Source organism: Plutella xylostella, chromosome 26 (assembly GCF_932276165.1).
Source record: "Plutella xylostella chromosome 26, ilPluXylo3.1, whole genome shotgun sequence".
NCBI lineage: Eukaryota > Metazoa > Arthropoda > Insecta > Lepidoptera > Plutellidae > Plutella > Plutella xylostella.
In genome coordinates, this window is record NC_064006.1 from 4,513,289 (window position 1) to 4,528,368 (window position 15,080).

General features: G+C 39.9%; 1 protein-coding gene across 1 annotated transcript in view; it reads left to right on the plus strand.

The window, feature by feature from the left end:
- The window catches only part of LOC105387785 (disintegrin and metalloproteinase domain-containing protein 19), a 65,700-nt gene that overhangs the window by 37,024 nt on the left and 13,596 nt on the right, over positions 1-15,080 (plus strand). The window contains exons 2-11 of the mRNA XM_048630510.1: positions 5,207-5,301; positions 5,746-5,901; positions 6,602-6,731; positions 7,079-7,239; positions 7,563-7,733; positions 8,171-8,340; positions 8,756-8,922; positions 9,451-9,586; positions 10,109-10,298; positions 10,990-11,130. Of these exons, the coding sequence (XP_048486467.1) occupies positions 5,207-5,301; positions 5,746-5,901; positions 6,602-6,731; positions 7,079-7,239; positions 7,563-7,733; positions 8,171-8,340; positions 8,756-8,922; positions 9,451-9,586; positions 10,109-10,298; positions 10,990-11,130 (1,517 nt within the window). The remainder of the gene's footprint in view (positions 1-5,206; positions 5,302-5,745; positions 5,902-6,601; positions 6,732-7,078; positions 7,240-7,562; positions 7,734-8,170; positions 8,341-8,755; positions 8,923-9,450; positions 9,587-10,108; positions 10,299-10,989; positions 11,131-15,080) is intronic.

Here is a 15,080-nt window from a genome sequence, read left to right on the forward strand (position 1 = left end):
TCGTGTGGGAGTCTATGCACCCTATTTAGGGTTCGGTGCATGTCAAATGTGGACAATGGATGTTTTGCCGGCACCATGGAAACTCATTAGTGAGGATTTGAGGAAGGTTCTGCTGGCTGCTTCGTGTGTCCTTCATTGTTGACATTGTGCTGAGTTCACACTTTTTGCGTGATGGATGTTGGTATTAAGTAAAATAATTTGTTATTGTATAACAAAATAATTATGCAATGTGACAGAAATAGATTTAAGGTCGTCATTACTTCGTATTGAAATAAATTTTATGAATAAATACTGAATATGCCACTCGTCCCCTTAAAAGTATGAGACAACCTGAAAACATAAGTTAAAACAAGAAGTTATTCTATTTTCGTAGTGTTTTTTAAGTGTATATGCAAATTACTTATAAAAAATCTTGGTAAGTACATGTAACATGTATAAGTATGTGTATGTTTCGGCATTTTGTAAATCTCTTGTCCGTGCGGAGAGGTGCTAAGTGCTGGACGTTGCTAATTTCGATTTCAAACATTTTCCATGTGTGGTTACTCTCCCAAACAATAATACTGCCACGTTTATTCACCGTGTTGCTAAATAGGATGATACAGACAAAGTATTTAAACTGAGCTTACAACGCCTTAGCATAAAGCAAATAAATAACACTGTTTTAACATCATCAGAAATCAGAATTTATTTAATACATTTACAACACCAATTACAGTGGTCTCCACACTAGGCTAAATGCCTGTATAGTGGTGATCATGAATTATGACGGAATAATGTAGCGTCTTTGAGCTTAGTCCATAAGCATAGTTAAAAGAAAACATAAATAGATTTAAGAGCAACCTAAGTTTAAGGGTGCTTTCCACCAGATATGTGCTATGCTACGTTGCTATGGATGCGTTTGATATCCACAAATCATATTCGATTCAATGGTCTACATAGCATAACATTGGTGGGAAGTCATTTATTTCACACCATCGCAGCATGGCTGCAAAGCACATCTCTGGTGGAAAGGCAGCCAGCTCATTTATACAACTCAGCGTTATCGTTAGTGTTACAGATACATAATGCGAACACTACGATACAAATAAATAATAAAACTAGTTATTTCTTTATTTGTAATAACTGTTAAATGCTAAATTTGTCGCACATCTGGCGATCGGCCTTGGCTAGGCTAAGGCAGTTGCGTAAATTACTGTATCTGGAGTGGAACAATAGTTTCTTTGTTGAGGTTTCAAAATATTTATAAAGGTGATTTTGTTTGATTGAAGATATTACATTAATAAAAGTTTTTATGAGTTTTATCAGATGGTATTTATAAAAAAATCCTTAACTGTAGGACGTAATAATAAAAAAAATGTCTTGAGTATCCTACAGCTTATTATTATGCTTGTGTGTATTGTGTTGTAAATCCTCTAAGAATTTATTATCTTATCTGTAAGTAAGGCATAGATTAGAGGAGGATCCTTTATTATTCTGGATATGAAGAACACTTTAAGGGTGATTTTTACGTACTATTTCATGTTTTCACCAGGGAACTTGAACACCAATGCATTTTTGACTTTCATGTTTTACATTCATGAGCAATGAAAAAGTTTCACCTGGCATTGACGTCCCATATGTTACTGGCATGGCATTGACTTCCCATATGTTACTGTAACTTTTTCATTGCTCTTGAGTGTATTAGAATCCGTGCCTCTGATCAAGCTACTGACTAATTTGCTATTATGGCCTAATTGCCTATACCTACATAGAAACTTAGAAACCTAAAGCACAATACAGATTCGATTACTTCCTTATTTCTTACCAGTACCTATCTAAAACTTGGCGAAACAGTTGTTAAACCTATTTATGAATGATCGGCACGTGCCTCAACAGTAAGCTCGATAGTTCAGCATTAGTCATAGTCATGGCGTCTTGACGGTTGATAACTAATTTCGGTAGTCTTTGCGGGTGGCACTCGGCCGGACGATGTTATAATTTGGGATTCATGCTAAAACACGCGCCTTGTGCTTTTGGGACGAAAATAAATATTACATTAAGTACTTACCTACATATTTAAACACGTTTTTTGCCATTTGGTTAGATATTTTATGAATAGGGCTGCAATTCGGTAGTGCATTAGTTAGGGCTTTTGTGCAAGCCTCAAATTCTTATTAGACCTATTTTTTAAAAAAAAATTCGCCGTATCTATCGAGCCGTGAGAATGTTTACAAACAAACAAACAGACAACCTGACTGGCTCGTAACTAGTTAAGTACACATATAACTTTATTTATCAAGTTCCTAAAATGCATTTGAATAATCCATAATTTTCTTTGCAAATTGACCTTTGCTTCCAAGCTTTGCATCAATAAATGGTTATAATTTTTAAAACTTTAGCGATGACACAGAAGCGGTAACTTGAACCTACCACGAGCTTCTTTGTTGTTTTATAAAATTTAAAACCATAATCTACAGCCCACTTGTACCATACACACGCTTAAACCAGAGTTTATAGCATTATAAATGCCGGATCTTCGACCTAAACCTGAGTTATATGATATTTAATACGGTGCAAGTGGGCCTGGGATATGATAAAGGCATTATATGGCATTATGCAACACACAATGGTCTTTTATCCGGCGATCGACAGCGTACGGAGATTACGCGGAAGTGGCCGACCGTGTTGACAAGTGGGTTACTTGCAAATGTACAGTTTACAAAAGAGATACGTATTCACACTATCCACCCCAGCGCAAACCATTTTATATTATGATCTACTGACGAGTGATACAGTTTATTATAGAGTTTGTGTCTATGTATTTTTTTGTTGTACTTTTGTACTGGTGTATACTTATAAATGGCTTTTGATGATTGTACTTATTCGGGCACGTTGCACAGAGTACATGTTATTTATATATTGCATAATACCTAATCGATAATAGAAAGAAAGAAAGAAACAGAAAATGATACAAAACAACCACCATCAAATTATAGAACACGCAGGTACAACCTTTTTAAAAATGACCTAACAAAAGTCTAGACTTCATAGATCTACTGTAAGCAGAGCACGTGTGACTGCGTGATCGTTGTTAATTATAATTAAGTACCTTAATTGGCACAAATTCTTAGCCTCCTAGGGATCGCAGAAGTTCTTTGATGTTGGTTGAATGTCGTTTGTAATGTATCCTACCTATTTTTGTTATTTCTGGTATAGATAGGTATAGTCAATAGCTTGCGAGAGTTGCGAGTCACTTCTGAGCCCTTAGCATACATTTTCATCTTGAACGTGAAGTAAAATTCATCGAGTAATTTTGTATGAAAATATGAATAGCGCCCCTAGCGGTTGTGGTAGCAGAACTAAATTTTTCCTACAAAATTCATCGAGTAATTTTACTTCACCTTCCACCATCACCATCCTTTCGGGGATTACAGTCGTGAGTATAATGTATGTATAGCCAATAGAGCTGGTAAGGACATGGTAAACTTGATGAAAGAAGCAGACATCTACGCTTTCTGTACGACTACAAATAGTATATGAGTAATGAGTACATGTTACATTGTTTGCATATACATGTTAGTTTGTACATTACAAACCGTTTTAGAATCGGCAGTACACAATCGGCTTTTAAAACTTAATTTAATGTTATTTAACTTGACCTTATCTACAACTTCGTATACTGTATGCTTACCAAATTATTTTGATGACAAACATTTCTTGAAATTGTCACGAGTCGCCGAGCTAAACCTTACCGAGCTACGAATCGAGCTAGGTCTTTCACACCGATGACTCAGTCTAGTCTAGATCCAGACCAACGCCCCAACAAACATCTGTTGTGTATTTACACGTAATTGATTTATCTTACGAGCACGAGAGAAGCAAGCTATATTTACGAATGCGACTGACATAGTTGTAGTAAAATTATTTGTCGTAAACATTGCTAATTAAAAAGGTTTAGCTCAGGAATTGATAGGATAATTAATAATTTTACCCGACTGCCGAAGGAGGAGGGTAATGTTTTTGTATTGTATGTATGTATGTATGTTTGTCTGTTTCTTTGTTCCCTCCTGTAGCCTAAACGGCTTGATAGATTTTGATGTATGAGGTATCGTTAGAAGCGTATTGATTGCCCGATGGGCTTATAGGCTATGTAACGTTATATTAAAATGTATAAAGCGCCCTCTAGAGGACATAAAGTGATAATATTTTTCCAACTATGCCGTGTGGGGTATCAAATGAAAGGGCTTGATTAGCACATTACAAAAATATGCATATTGTAGGTATTTAAATCACAACACCAAAATTATTGAAATAAAAAATGTTAATAAACTAAAACTCGACTATACTAACATACAATTTCATAAAATAAAAACAACTAAAATCACCCTTTGTACTTTTATTTGTAATATTTGTATATGAAATAAATAAATAAAAAATAACAAATAAAAAAATATAATTATAAACAAACAAAAAACCCGACTGCACGCTAAAAAGATGAAAACAAGCCCCAATGTTAATGGAAAGTATCGCAGGCGGGGACCAACTTGACCACCACACAAGGTACACCTATCTAAGTCACATTCAGCTAAATGGTGAACCCTCTGCTGGTCCCGCCTACGATATTTTCCATTTACATTGGGGCTTGTTTTCATCTTTTTAGCGTGCGGTCGGGTTTTTGTTTGTTTATAATTATTGCTACTTGGGTATAAATTAGGTATTAGGGGGGTTATTCTACAATAATAACCGTTGCGTCAAATCACAACATCATTGTAGGTACCTACGAATTTGGAGCTTGTTAATGCGAAATACTGAACAACAACGCTTAAAATTTAATTTCCGCCGAAAAATTCGATTCGACGAATAGCAATAAAAAATGATTAGTAAAAATAAATTAATGAACCACAATAAGGAAGCTCATGAGTTGTTATCTGAAATAAGTTCAGTCACCCGCCGCCGCCCTGTGCATAGTTATCATAATTTCATATATTTTTATTATCCATGATGTCCTCGTAATATAATATTCAATGCAGTGCTTACATTAAAGTTGCATTCCCAGTCGGAAAACTGTTTCCCGCCGACTGAGTAAGCGGCTGGCATATTGGTTATCCGATCAAGTAAAACCTTCTACTCGTTACATACTGTACATAGGTGTACAGTATGTACTTATGTTCCTTGAGTAAACTGTGCAAAGATTTTAAAAACTAACATAATTTCTCCTTCTTTTCAGAACATCCGTCTTTGGATTTTAGAAAACACTTAGTGGCGATACCGACGATACACCACGCCAGAACGAAAAGAGAATTATCTTCGACGAGAGACACTGTGAGTTATCAACATCACTTTTATACTTATTTACTGCCAGTTTCTATATCTCTATCTATCCTTAAGTGGTAGTTACTTTCATACGATTTTGACATAATCAAAAGTAACAATCTGTCAAAAACGTTTGAAAGTAACTACCAGTTATAGATAGATAGAGTTATAGAAACTGGCAGTTAGTAAAGTCTCGCGAAAGAGCAAAGGTTTCCTACGAGATCACAGTTCAATAATAATCGTCCGTAGCCCCTTTCCAAGGAGCGCCGTCACACCTCATCCTGGGCCTTCCCCCATTATATAAAGTGTTGCAAAAAGGGTAATACGGTTTCGGCTTAGTATACGCTTTTTACAACACCATGTATGTGTCTAGTTATTCCCATTTATTAATACAAATTATTCTATGTAATTCGCATCGTCTTTTGTTTCACCTTGCCCTAACCTTCCTTCCAGGCGGGTCTCCACCACCCGGAGCTGACCCTGACCCTGGATGTGGAGGGTGAGCAGTACACCCTGGACTTGCGGCTGAACCGTGCGCTGGTGCCGCCCGGGCACGTGCTGAGGTACCGCCGCGGGGGCCGGCATGTGCACACTCACCCTACTGATGAGGTAAGCAGGGAGATGATAGATAGATAGATAATTATTTATTGCACACACAAACAGAAATTACACAAGGAAATGTACAACATAGACGGTACAAATGGCGGCCTTATTACTAAGAGTAATTTCTTCCAGACTACCTCGGAGGATCGTCATTTTGATGAGCTACCTAGTGACATTTCGGGTAGATTTTCTTCGTAAGGCTAATCGCTCATGAAGCCACAAAGTATTCATTTACTTGAAAAACAGGTTAATATAATGTATAGTTTTAGTCACCTGTATAAACTCCCCATCCTTGTAGGATATCTCGTTAAGAGTTCAAGTACTAATTAATGCGCTTTGTAGCTCCAGATATATCAGAAGACGCCAATTTCAGCATGAAAGAAAAAACTTACTTACATAAATGATTACTTTTTTTTTAATGTAGCCTGGTTAGTGTCCCACTGCTGGGCAAAGGCCTCCTTATAAATTGACCACCGGTCCCGATCCTGTGCCTCCTTCGGCCATTGAGGTAAAAACCTGTCGAGGTCGTCCCGCCATCTCCGTCTGGGTCTTCCGCGACGCCGACGTCCATCACTGGGCACCCACTCGGTGACAATTCTGGCCCACCGGTCCATGCGGCAGACGTGGCTTGCCCAGGCCCACTTCAGCTTCGCAGTCTGTGCGCCCACATGAATTACATTATACTTTAAATTTTATATGTCTTCAGGAGCTAGACATCTGCCAGTACCAGGGCAGCATACGTGGCGTGGAGCACTCCTGGGCGGCCGTCTCTACCTGCCACGGCGTCAGCGGGGTGTTATACGATGGACGCACCATGAGATACATCGAGCCGGCCGGTGAGCATGTTACTAGGACTACAGAAGGTGACAGAAGGGGGGAAGATATCATGTAGCTGATGATGTTATTAATGCTGGTTATTGTGTCTTCACCAGACTACTACGGTCTTAATGGCCTCTTGTTACTTTTTAATCTGTAATCCATGAAGGGGTACTCATAGTTATTAGCTTGAATTTCTTCATCTTCTTAGTGTGTCGGTGACTAACATTAGAGCTAGACTAGGATTTGTCCCTGCTTTTAAAAGATTGGACTATCTGATCAGCCCTGACCACCCAGGGAGCGCCGAACATTCTTCTTCTATAAACCCTAAAAAATACCCTTAATAATTTATTGTTTATTATTCCAGGTCCAACCCTAGACTCGCACCACTACATCTACGACCACGCGGACCTACAGTCTGAGAAGACATGCGGATACAAGGGAGGCCACACAAAGAATAAAACTGAACATTTAGATAGAAGAAAACGCTCAGGAGAGACAGTGACGCAGCATAGCCGGCCTAGCAGGGTGAGTGAGATGGGTGTAGTTCTTGTAGTATGTTAGTTTGTAAAAAGCAAAGGTTGTAGAATCAGTCACTTTTTAGTAAGCGATGAAATCAGCCAGCTTTAATTTGGTGGATGCAATCTTTTTTGTTCTCTATAATTGAACCTCGTTGACTGAGGTCACATTATTAAAAAAAACTTAGAGATTATATGTAGGCGAGGCTTCCTGTCTATATTTTATAAGTTTGATTATAGTTTGTGTCTGTTTATCACTGTTTTGTATTAAATCAAGAGCATTTTTACTAGTGTGAATGTAAAAAATCTTAACCAAACTCTTTTAACTTCCAGTACAAGCGTGCGGCAGAAGAGACTCAAGTGCGGGGCCCCTACTCCGAGAACAAGTTGTCTCGGTACCTGGAGTTAGTTCTGGTGTCGGACCACGACGAGTACCTCGCCAACGGCGCTAGCGTCGCCGCCGTGCACCACAAGCTGAAGGATGTGGCTAATATTATTAATTCTGTACGTATATTCTTTGATTAATATAATTTGTAACTGTAAAAAATAATTCTGGGGAGTTGTAGTTTCGAAACTATTAAACCAATTTTAATGTGTTACCGGGCGGGCGGCTAGTTATGCGCTTCTGCTCAAAGCTCATTAATGTATTCGAAATGCTCGGAATGATTTAATTTTAGTTATCACTGTTATATAAGCACTGAATAACACTATTATCATAACAAAGCATAGTTAATAAAATAGACTAAGCCTCAAATTCATAGACCGTATTTATGTTTAGACGAGGTTTACAAATGACTTCGAAACACAAGAGTTTAGGCTATTTGTGTCGGTCAAAAAGTGAATATTTGTATATCACAATGTAATTTGTTATCCAAGCTCTATGAATTCGGGGGTAAATCTATAGGGTTGTTTATCTAATTTTGGTTTTGTTTTCTTTCTAGATGTACGCGCCACTAAACATCTTCATAGCGCTAGTCGGCGTAGTGGTCTGGTCCGAAGTGGACGAGATCCAGCTCCTGACTGACGGAGACGAGACGCTGACCAACTTCTTACACTACCGGCGGCGCGAGCTCGTGTCAAGGATACCGAATGACAACGCACAATTACTTACGTAAGTGGGAGGATTTGGTGCCGTAGGTAACTGTTTTCAGCCGATCGCAAGCTATAGGCATACACGGACCCCATGATACCAAATAACAGCGAACAGTTGCTCACGTAAGTGTGATGATTTGGTGCTCTATGTAACTGTTATCAGGCGATTGCAGACCATAGAGGTATATGTGTCTACGGTACATCTGCATCTATCTGAACTGATATTTTAAAACATATTCATAGATTTTATAGCTACTGACGGATGGAGACGTGATGGACCTCAGAAATCCTTTATATTGATGAGCTTTCGTTTCGCAGATCTTCGTCCTACCTAGATAAATCTACATATATATTTTATGTATACCGCAAACAAACTCAATACTCAATCTTTTATTGCATCCACAAGTTTTAATAAACTTTTTTTTTTCCTCCAGCCGGCTGAAGTTCAAAGACGGCGTGGTGGGCAAGGCTCTCAAAGGCCCCATCTGTACCTACGAGCTGTCGGGCGGAGTGGCCACCAATCACTCGGAGGTCATCGGCCTGGTCGCCGCCACTATAGCTCATGAGATGGGGCACAACTTCGGCATGGAGCATGATACTGGTGGGTTTTAGTAGTATTTGATGTAAATAATAGCGATATTTATTAATATTGTAAAAGATAAAGCTGAGCAATAGTTTTACATATTTAATGAAAAAATAGGAAGAAGGAGGCATATTAATTTATAAGAGAGCGTAATGTTGATGCGATAGATCAAAGCCAATGGCATCGCGCGACCTGGACACGACTTAAAAAGTATTTATTGTGCAATGCAATGGTCAAGTTACTTGATTTCTTGTACCTTTGGGACGTTTTACGAAAGTAATGTATTCTGCGTATGGCGATACTGTAATTGTTTGATTCGAAAAAGTTTACAATAATTATTATTTTATTATTTATTTATTCTTTTATTGCTCAATATACTTACAAAAGTAATTTTATACGCGACAAATAAAAAAAAATAAAAAAAAATCTTGCTATCTTAAATAAATAGGTAACATAAATTGTGAAAATTACAATAACACAGGTTACCATCTCATCATAAATCAGTAACACAATCATAGATAACAAATTAAACTCCATCCCCAACAGAGGAGGACTGCAAATGCCCGGACGACAAGTGCATCATGAGTCCTTCCTCCACGTCGGTGATGCCGCTGCACTGGTCCTCGTGCAGCCTCAAGAGCTTGGCTCTGGCCTTCGAGAAGGGCATGGACTATTGTTTGAGGTATGTGTAGTTTTGTGGGTGTATGTAAATTGTTTGGAACAATTATTGATCACAGTCAAAAAGTATTTTAAAAGATCCACCTTCTCGTATCTTACGAACTACCAATCTGTTTTTTCTTTCTCTTATAAAATTATAATTCATTATTACTATAATGATTAAAACAAACACAGATGTTACAATACTTACAATGTAACAATAAAAAAAAAATAAACAATATCATTCTTATCGCTAAAAGCGATATCGATTATCGTAACAAATTATTTGAAAACTAACAACTTTATTCAACAGGCTTAAGCATCTTCAAAGTTCCGAAGCCCCAGTTTCATCATACTCGGTTAGATCATAACAAAGGATTAGTTCATGAGTTATATACGTCATCTTCATATTAAATTCTTGACAGATGTGTCAAAAGTCAACAGCTAATCCCTGGTTATGATCTAACCGAGTATGATGAAACTGGGGCTTAGACTTATGCCATATTTTACTAAAGACTTTACAAATAACAATGTTTCATCTCCCCAGAAACAAGCCGACCAAACTCTTCGAATCCCCAACTTGCGGCAACGGGTTCGTGGAACCAGGCGAGCAGTGTGACTGCGGGCTAATCATGGAGCCAGGTGCAAGGAATAAGTGTACTGCGTGCTGCCATCCCGATACTTGTATGCTGCGGAGTAATGCTACGTGCGCGACGGGCATGTGCTGCGATCTGGAGGTGAGTTTTTAGACTTAAGAGCCCTTTGCTATGTGGCTTTTTGTAGTTACACAGTCGAGACGCAGTCGCCAGCTATCCTACTTTCTTTGGATCGGGATTGCTTCTGAAGAATGATTAGTAGCGATTCTGGTACGTATAGAACTGGGGAACAGTGTGACTGCGGGCTGATGATGGAGCCGGGCGCCAGGAACAAGTGTACTGCGTGCTGCCACCCTGATACTTGTATGTTACGTAGTAACGCTACTTGTGCGACGGGCATGTGTTGCAATCTTGAGGTGGGTGTTATGTTGCCATTTATTATTTATTTAAATTGTTGTATATAACTAGTCTAGTCTGTGGCGACTTTTTGTAGCTCTACAGTCGCAAAGTGCAATGCCAGCTGCCGGCCATTCAGTCGGGATTCTCCATCCATCCCCGATGTAGTACGACTCTATCGCGCGTTTCATTCGATACTGTTGTGATGCTGTAGCGCATTAGTAACGCATTGCCATCGCTTCTGTAGCGCGTTGCAAATATTTAACGGGACTTTGCATACCTATGTTTATATTTTCACCAGAATTCAGAATTTCAATTTAGACAACATTTTACACCAGAATCGCCACGGGCCAACTCTTTAAAGCCTATAACTTGGCTCCTAACCTAAAAATGACCTAAATATTCGTTCCTAACCTAGTCCCCTATTCTCCTCCAGACATGCCGCCCCAAGTCCGCCGGCACTGTCTGCCGAGCAGCAGAGCGGGAGTGCGACCTGCCCGAGCACTGCAGCGGCCACTCGGAGCATTGTCCTGAAGACGTGTTCAAGATGGACGCCACGCCGTGTGATAACCATCAGGCGAGTTACAAACTAACACACAAATGACACACATTTATAAGCACCAGGGTGGTCTAAGACGAAAAAGTTGTTTCGGATCGTTGTTGCACTCTCATTGTAAAAAACGTGCTGACAGCTCTCGTTCGTTCGTTTTTCGAAAGTATAGAGTAACTCTGCAGGCAAAAGAGCCGTGTTCGTTCGTTCGTTGATATAGAGAGTTACTCCCTGGTTCTTTTAACTCTTGTTGTCAAGCTGCAAAACTATTTACAAACAATTATTTAAGAGTGCGACCTCCCTGAGTACTGTAGTGGCCACTCGGAACATTGTCCTGAAGACGTGTTCAAGATGGACGCCACGCCCTGCGACAACCATCAGGCGAGTTTTTAACTAACGAACTAATTTTAAAGCAGGAGGAAGGTCACTCTCTGAGACGAAAAAGAAGTTTCGGATCGTTGTTGCACTGTCATTGTATTAAACGTGCAGAAGATTGCACGACAGCTGGTTTCGCTCGTTCGTTTGCCGTCAGTATAGAGTAACCCCCTTATTCATAAAAAGTTACTGGACGGATTAGCTATTGAACTGTTTTGTCACTCTCTGTCAAAGAACAAATTGTTCTTGTTGGATATGAGTAATACGCAAGGCGGCTCAGTTCACACTGGTTTATTAAGTACCTTATGTCGGTGTCGCAGCACACGACTAGTGACACATACATATACACATACGCATCATCCCTCCACCAATAGCTTACAACTAATACAATTAACATATCCTAGAAATACCTCTTATAATCAACCTTCGGTATATTTCTTAACCCTAAAGTAAGACGCGTGGAGACGGGTTCCGTGTCTGGCGGCGGCGCGTCATCATCGTCATCATCATCAGCGCGGTGGCTGGTAGGGCCGGCGGCCGGCGGCGGCGCGGCGCCCGCGGGCGAGCCGTCAGGACGGACATCAACATGGCTTCCGTTCTCCAGACTACTTCCCTCCCCACTAGTAACACTTGTGTCTAGATCGAAGTTATAGTGTTCATCTAACTGACCTTTAAACAAAATTATTTGGTTTTTATGTCTCTTGTGCACTATACCATTACTAATGTCCTTTATCATAAACAAAATCGATCCCTCTTTCTTTAAAATAATTCCCTTAGTCCAATGGAATCTATTTTTATTAATATATTGTTTGAACAACACAACATCTCCCGGTAGAAAGTCTTTCCGTATGATTCCGCCGTGATTATCATTCTGTAAGGACTGTTTATGTTGCACTTTGTAGCTAACGGCGAGGGTGAGGGAGGCGCGGGGGGAAGCAGCAGGTCCAGCCTGGTGCGCGGCTGCCAGCCAAACACCAGACTGGCAGGACTTTCTCCTGTCGTTGAGTGGACGGAGCTACGATAGTCGAATAGATATTTGAGTAACCATTATTCACATCATTCACCGAGCCGCCCGCTGAAAGTGCGCTCTTTATACCCTTTTTTACAATTCTTACGCAACTTTCTGCCTGGCCGTTGCTAGCCGGGTGGTACGCCGGTGTGGTCACGTGACTGATTCCGTTCAGTTTGCAGAACTGATTGAATTGTTCGGAGGTAAACGAAGTTCCGTTATCACTTACCAAAGTTCGCATAATACCAAATCTCGACATGTACTCAAATAATTTGTTAATTAAATTGGTCGACGTGATATTGTTTTTCATATTTACGCATTCTACCCATTTAGTATATGCGTCAACAATCACTAAAAACATTTCATTGTTAATCGGTCCTAAAAAATCTATGTGTACTCGTTCAAAAGGTTCGCTCGGATAAGGCCATGAAACAATAGGCGATCGCGGTGGCGTCGCGCGGAGACTTAAACAAACACTACAGTTATTTATCATATTCTCTATTGTTGTATCAATTTTTGGAAACCAAAACTTAGAACGTGCAACCGCTTTAGTTTTTACAATTCCTAGATGAGAATTATGTAATTCCGACAACACTTTTTGCCGTAATTTTTCTGGTATTACTACCTTGTGGCCTCTCATTAAACATCCCCTTTCATACGATAACTCTAATTTGCATAAAAAGTATGGTTTAATGAGCGGATCCTGAATTTTTCGTGGCCACCCGTCGCATACGTATCTAATCACCTGCTGAAGGATGACGTCATCGTGGGTCTCTCGGCTCAGCTGTTCGCTCGTAACGGGAAGCGCCCCCTCCACTACGAAGTTCACGTAGGCGCTCGAGCTGACGTCGCCCGCGCGCCCCGCGCCCGGCCCCTCCGACTCCTGAGCAACCGGTTCCGGTAGACTGGCGCGAGATAAATAGTCTGCACTGTTTTCAGCACTTTTTACGTATTCTATAACGTAGTTATACGAAGATAAAAACAGTGCATATCTTTGGAGTCTGTTTGCCGAAACTTCTGGCACTCCACGCTGACTACCGAATATAGCCAGGAGCGGTTTGTGGTCTGTGCGTAGAACGAACGGCTCGGACCTTGCATATAGGTATTGATGATACCGGCGGACGCCGAATATTATGGCCGTCGCTTCTTTTTGGATCTGCGAATATTTGCGTTCCGCGGCATTTAAAGTGCGAGACGCGTATGATATCGGGCGTTCGACCCCATCGCCCCCTACCTGCGACAGGATAGCCCCGAGGCCTCTCGGCCCTGCGTCCACGGTCAATATCAATTTTGCATCTGGATTAAAGTGCGCGAGTACCTTATCAGAGCCTAGTAACTTTTTAATACTATTAAACGCGTCGTTTTGTTCGTTCGACCATAACCAACTTACTCCTTTCTTTAAAAGATCGTACAAAGGGGCCAATACCGATGATGCATTTGGAACGAAACTTCTATAATAATTCACTAATCCTAAGAAGGACTGAAGCTCGCTGAGGTTCGTTGGTGCAGGTGCTTCTAAAATGGCTTTAACTTTATCTTGTGATTTTTTTATGCCGTTTTTATTAATTACATAACCGAGGTAAGTGATCTCGTCCTGAAAAAAATCACACTTATCTTTTCTCAAAGTTAAACCGGCCTCCTTAAGGGCCCGTACAGTGTGACGTGCCGCGCCAATTTTGGGTTTTCAATGCTCTTCACACAGCACACGCAGTGACACGCACACATGTAAGTTTGCACAGTGGGTCGATAAACTTTTACTCGCCAACTTTATTGACAATTATGTTCAAGTACATTTTGGGTGATTTTAGGGTAAGTAAGTATAATTCTTACTTACACTGGTAGGCACCAGGAAAGAGTAGAAATTAATAGGGGTGCCACTTTACTCTATACTCGGAACCCGATTAGCTTTCTCAAACAAATGTGGTATTTACTTGTAGAAAGGTAACTACAAGTATTAAAGTGTAGATCATAAGTTTCGGGCATCCTCCAGCCAACTGAACCCCGACGACAAAGCAAAGTAAATACATAGTGTCGCAAAAGGGCTATACTAAGCCAAAAGGGGATGACTCAAGGGGTCATTCTGAACAACTTTTGTTCTACGAGATTTGCAAATTCGCGAAAAAAAATATTCGTTTTCCATGGTAAAAAGTCACATGTCCAACAAAGTTTCTATGAAAAAGGTTTTTTTTTGTTAATTTCCAAAACTCGTAGAGCAAAAGTTCAGAATGACCCCCTGTCTTACTCCTTTTTACCCTACTGCCGAAGGAGGAGGGTAATGTTTTTTGATTGTATGTATGTATATATATGTATGTTTGTCTGTTTCTTTGTTCCCTCCTGTAGCCTAAACGGCTTGATAGATTTTGATGTATGAGGTATTGTTAGAAGCGTATTGATGGCGCGATGGCTATAGGCTATGTGACGTTCCATTAAAATGTACATAGCGCCCTCTTGAGGACATAACGTGATGATCGAAAAAATAATAATTCAACTTTGCCGTGTAAGGTATCAAATGAAAGGACTTGATTTTCACATTACAAAAATATGCATATTGAAGGTATTTAAATAACAACACCAAAATTATTGAAATAAAAAA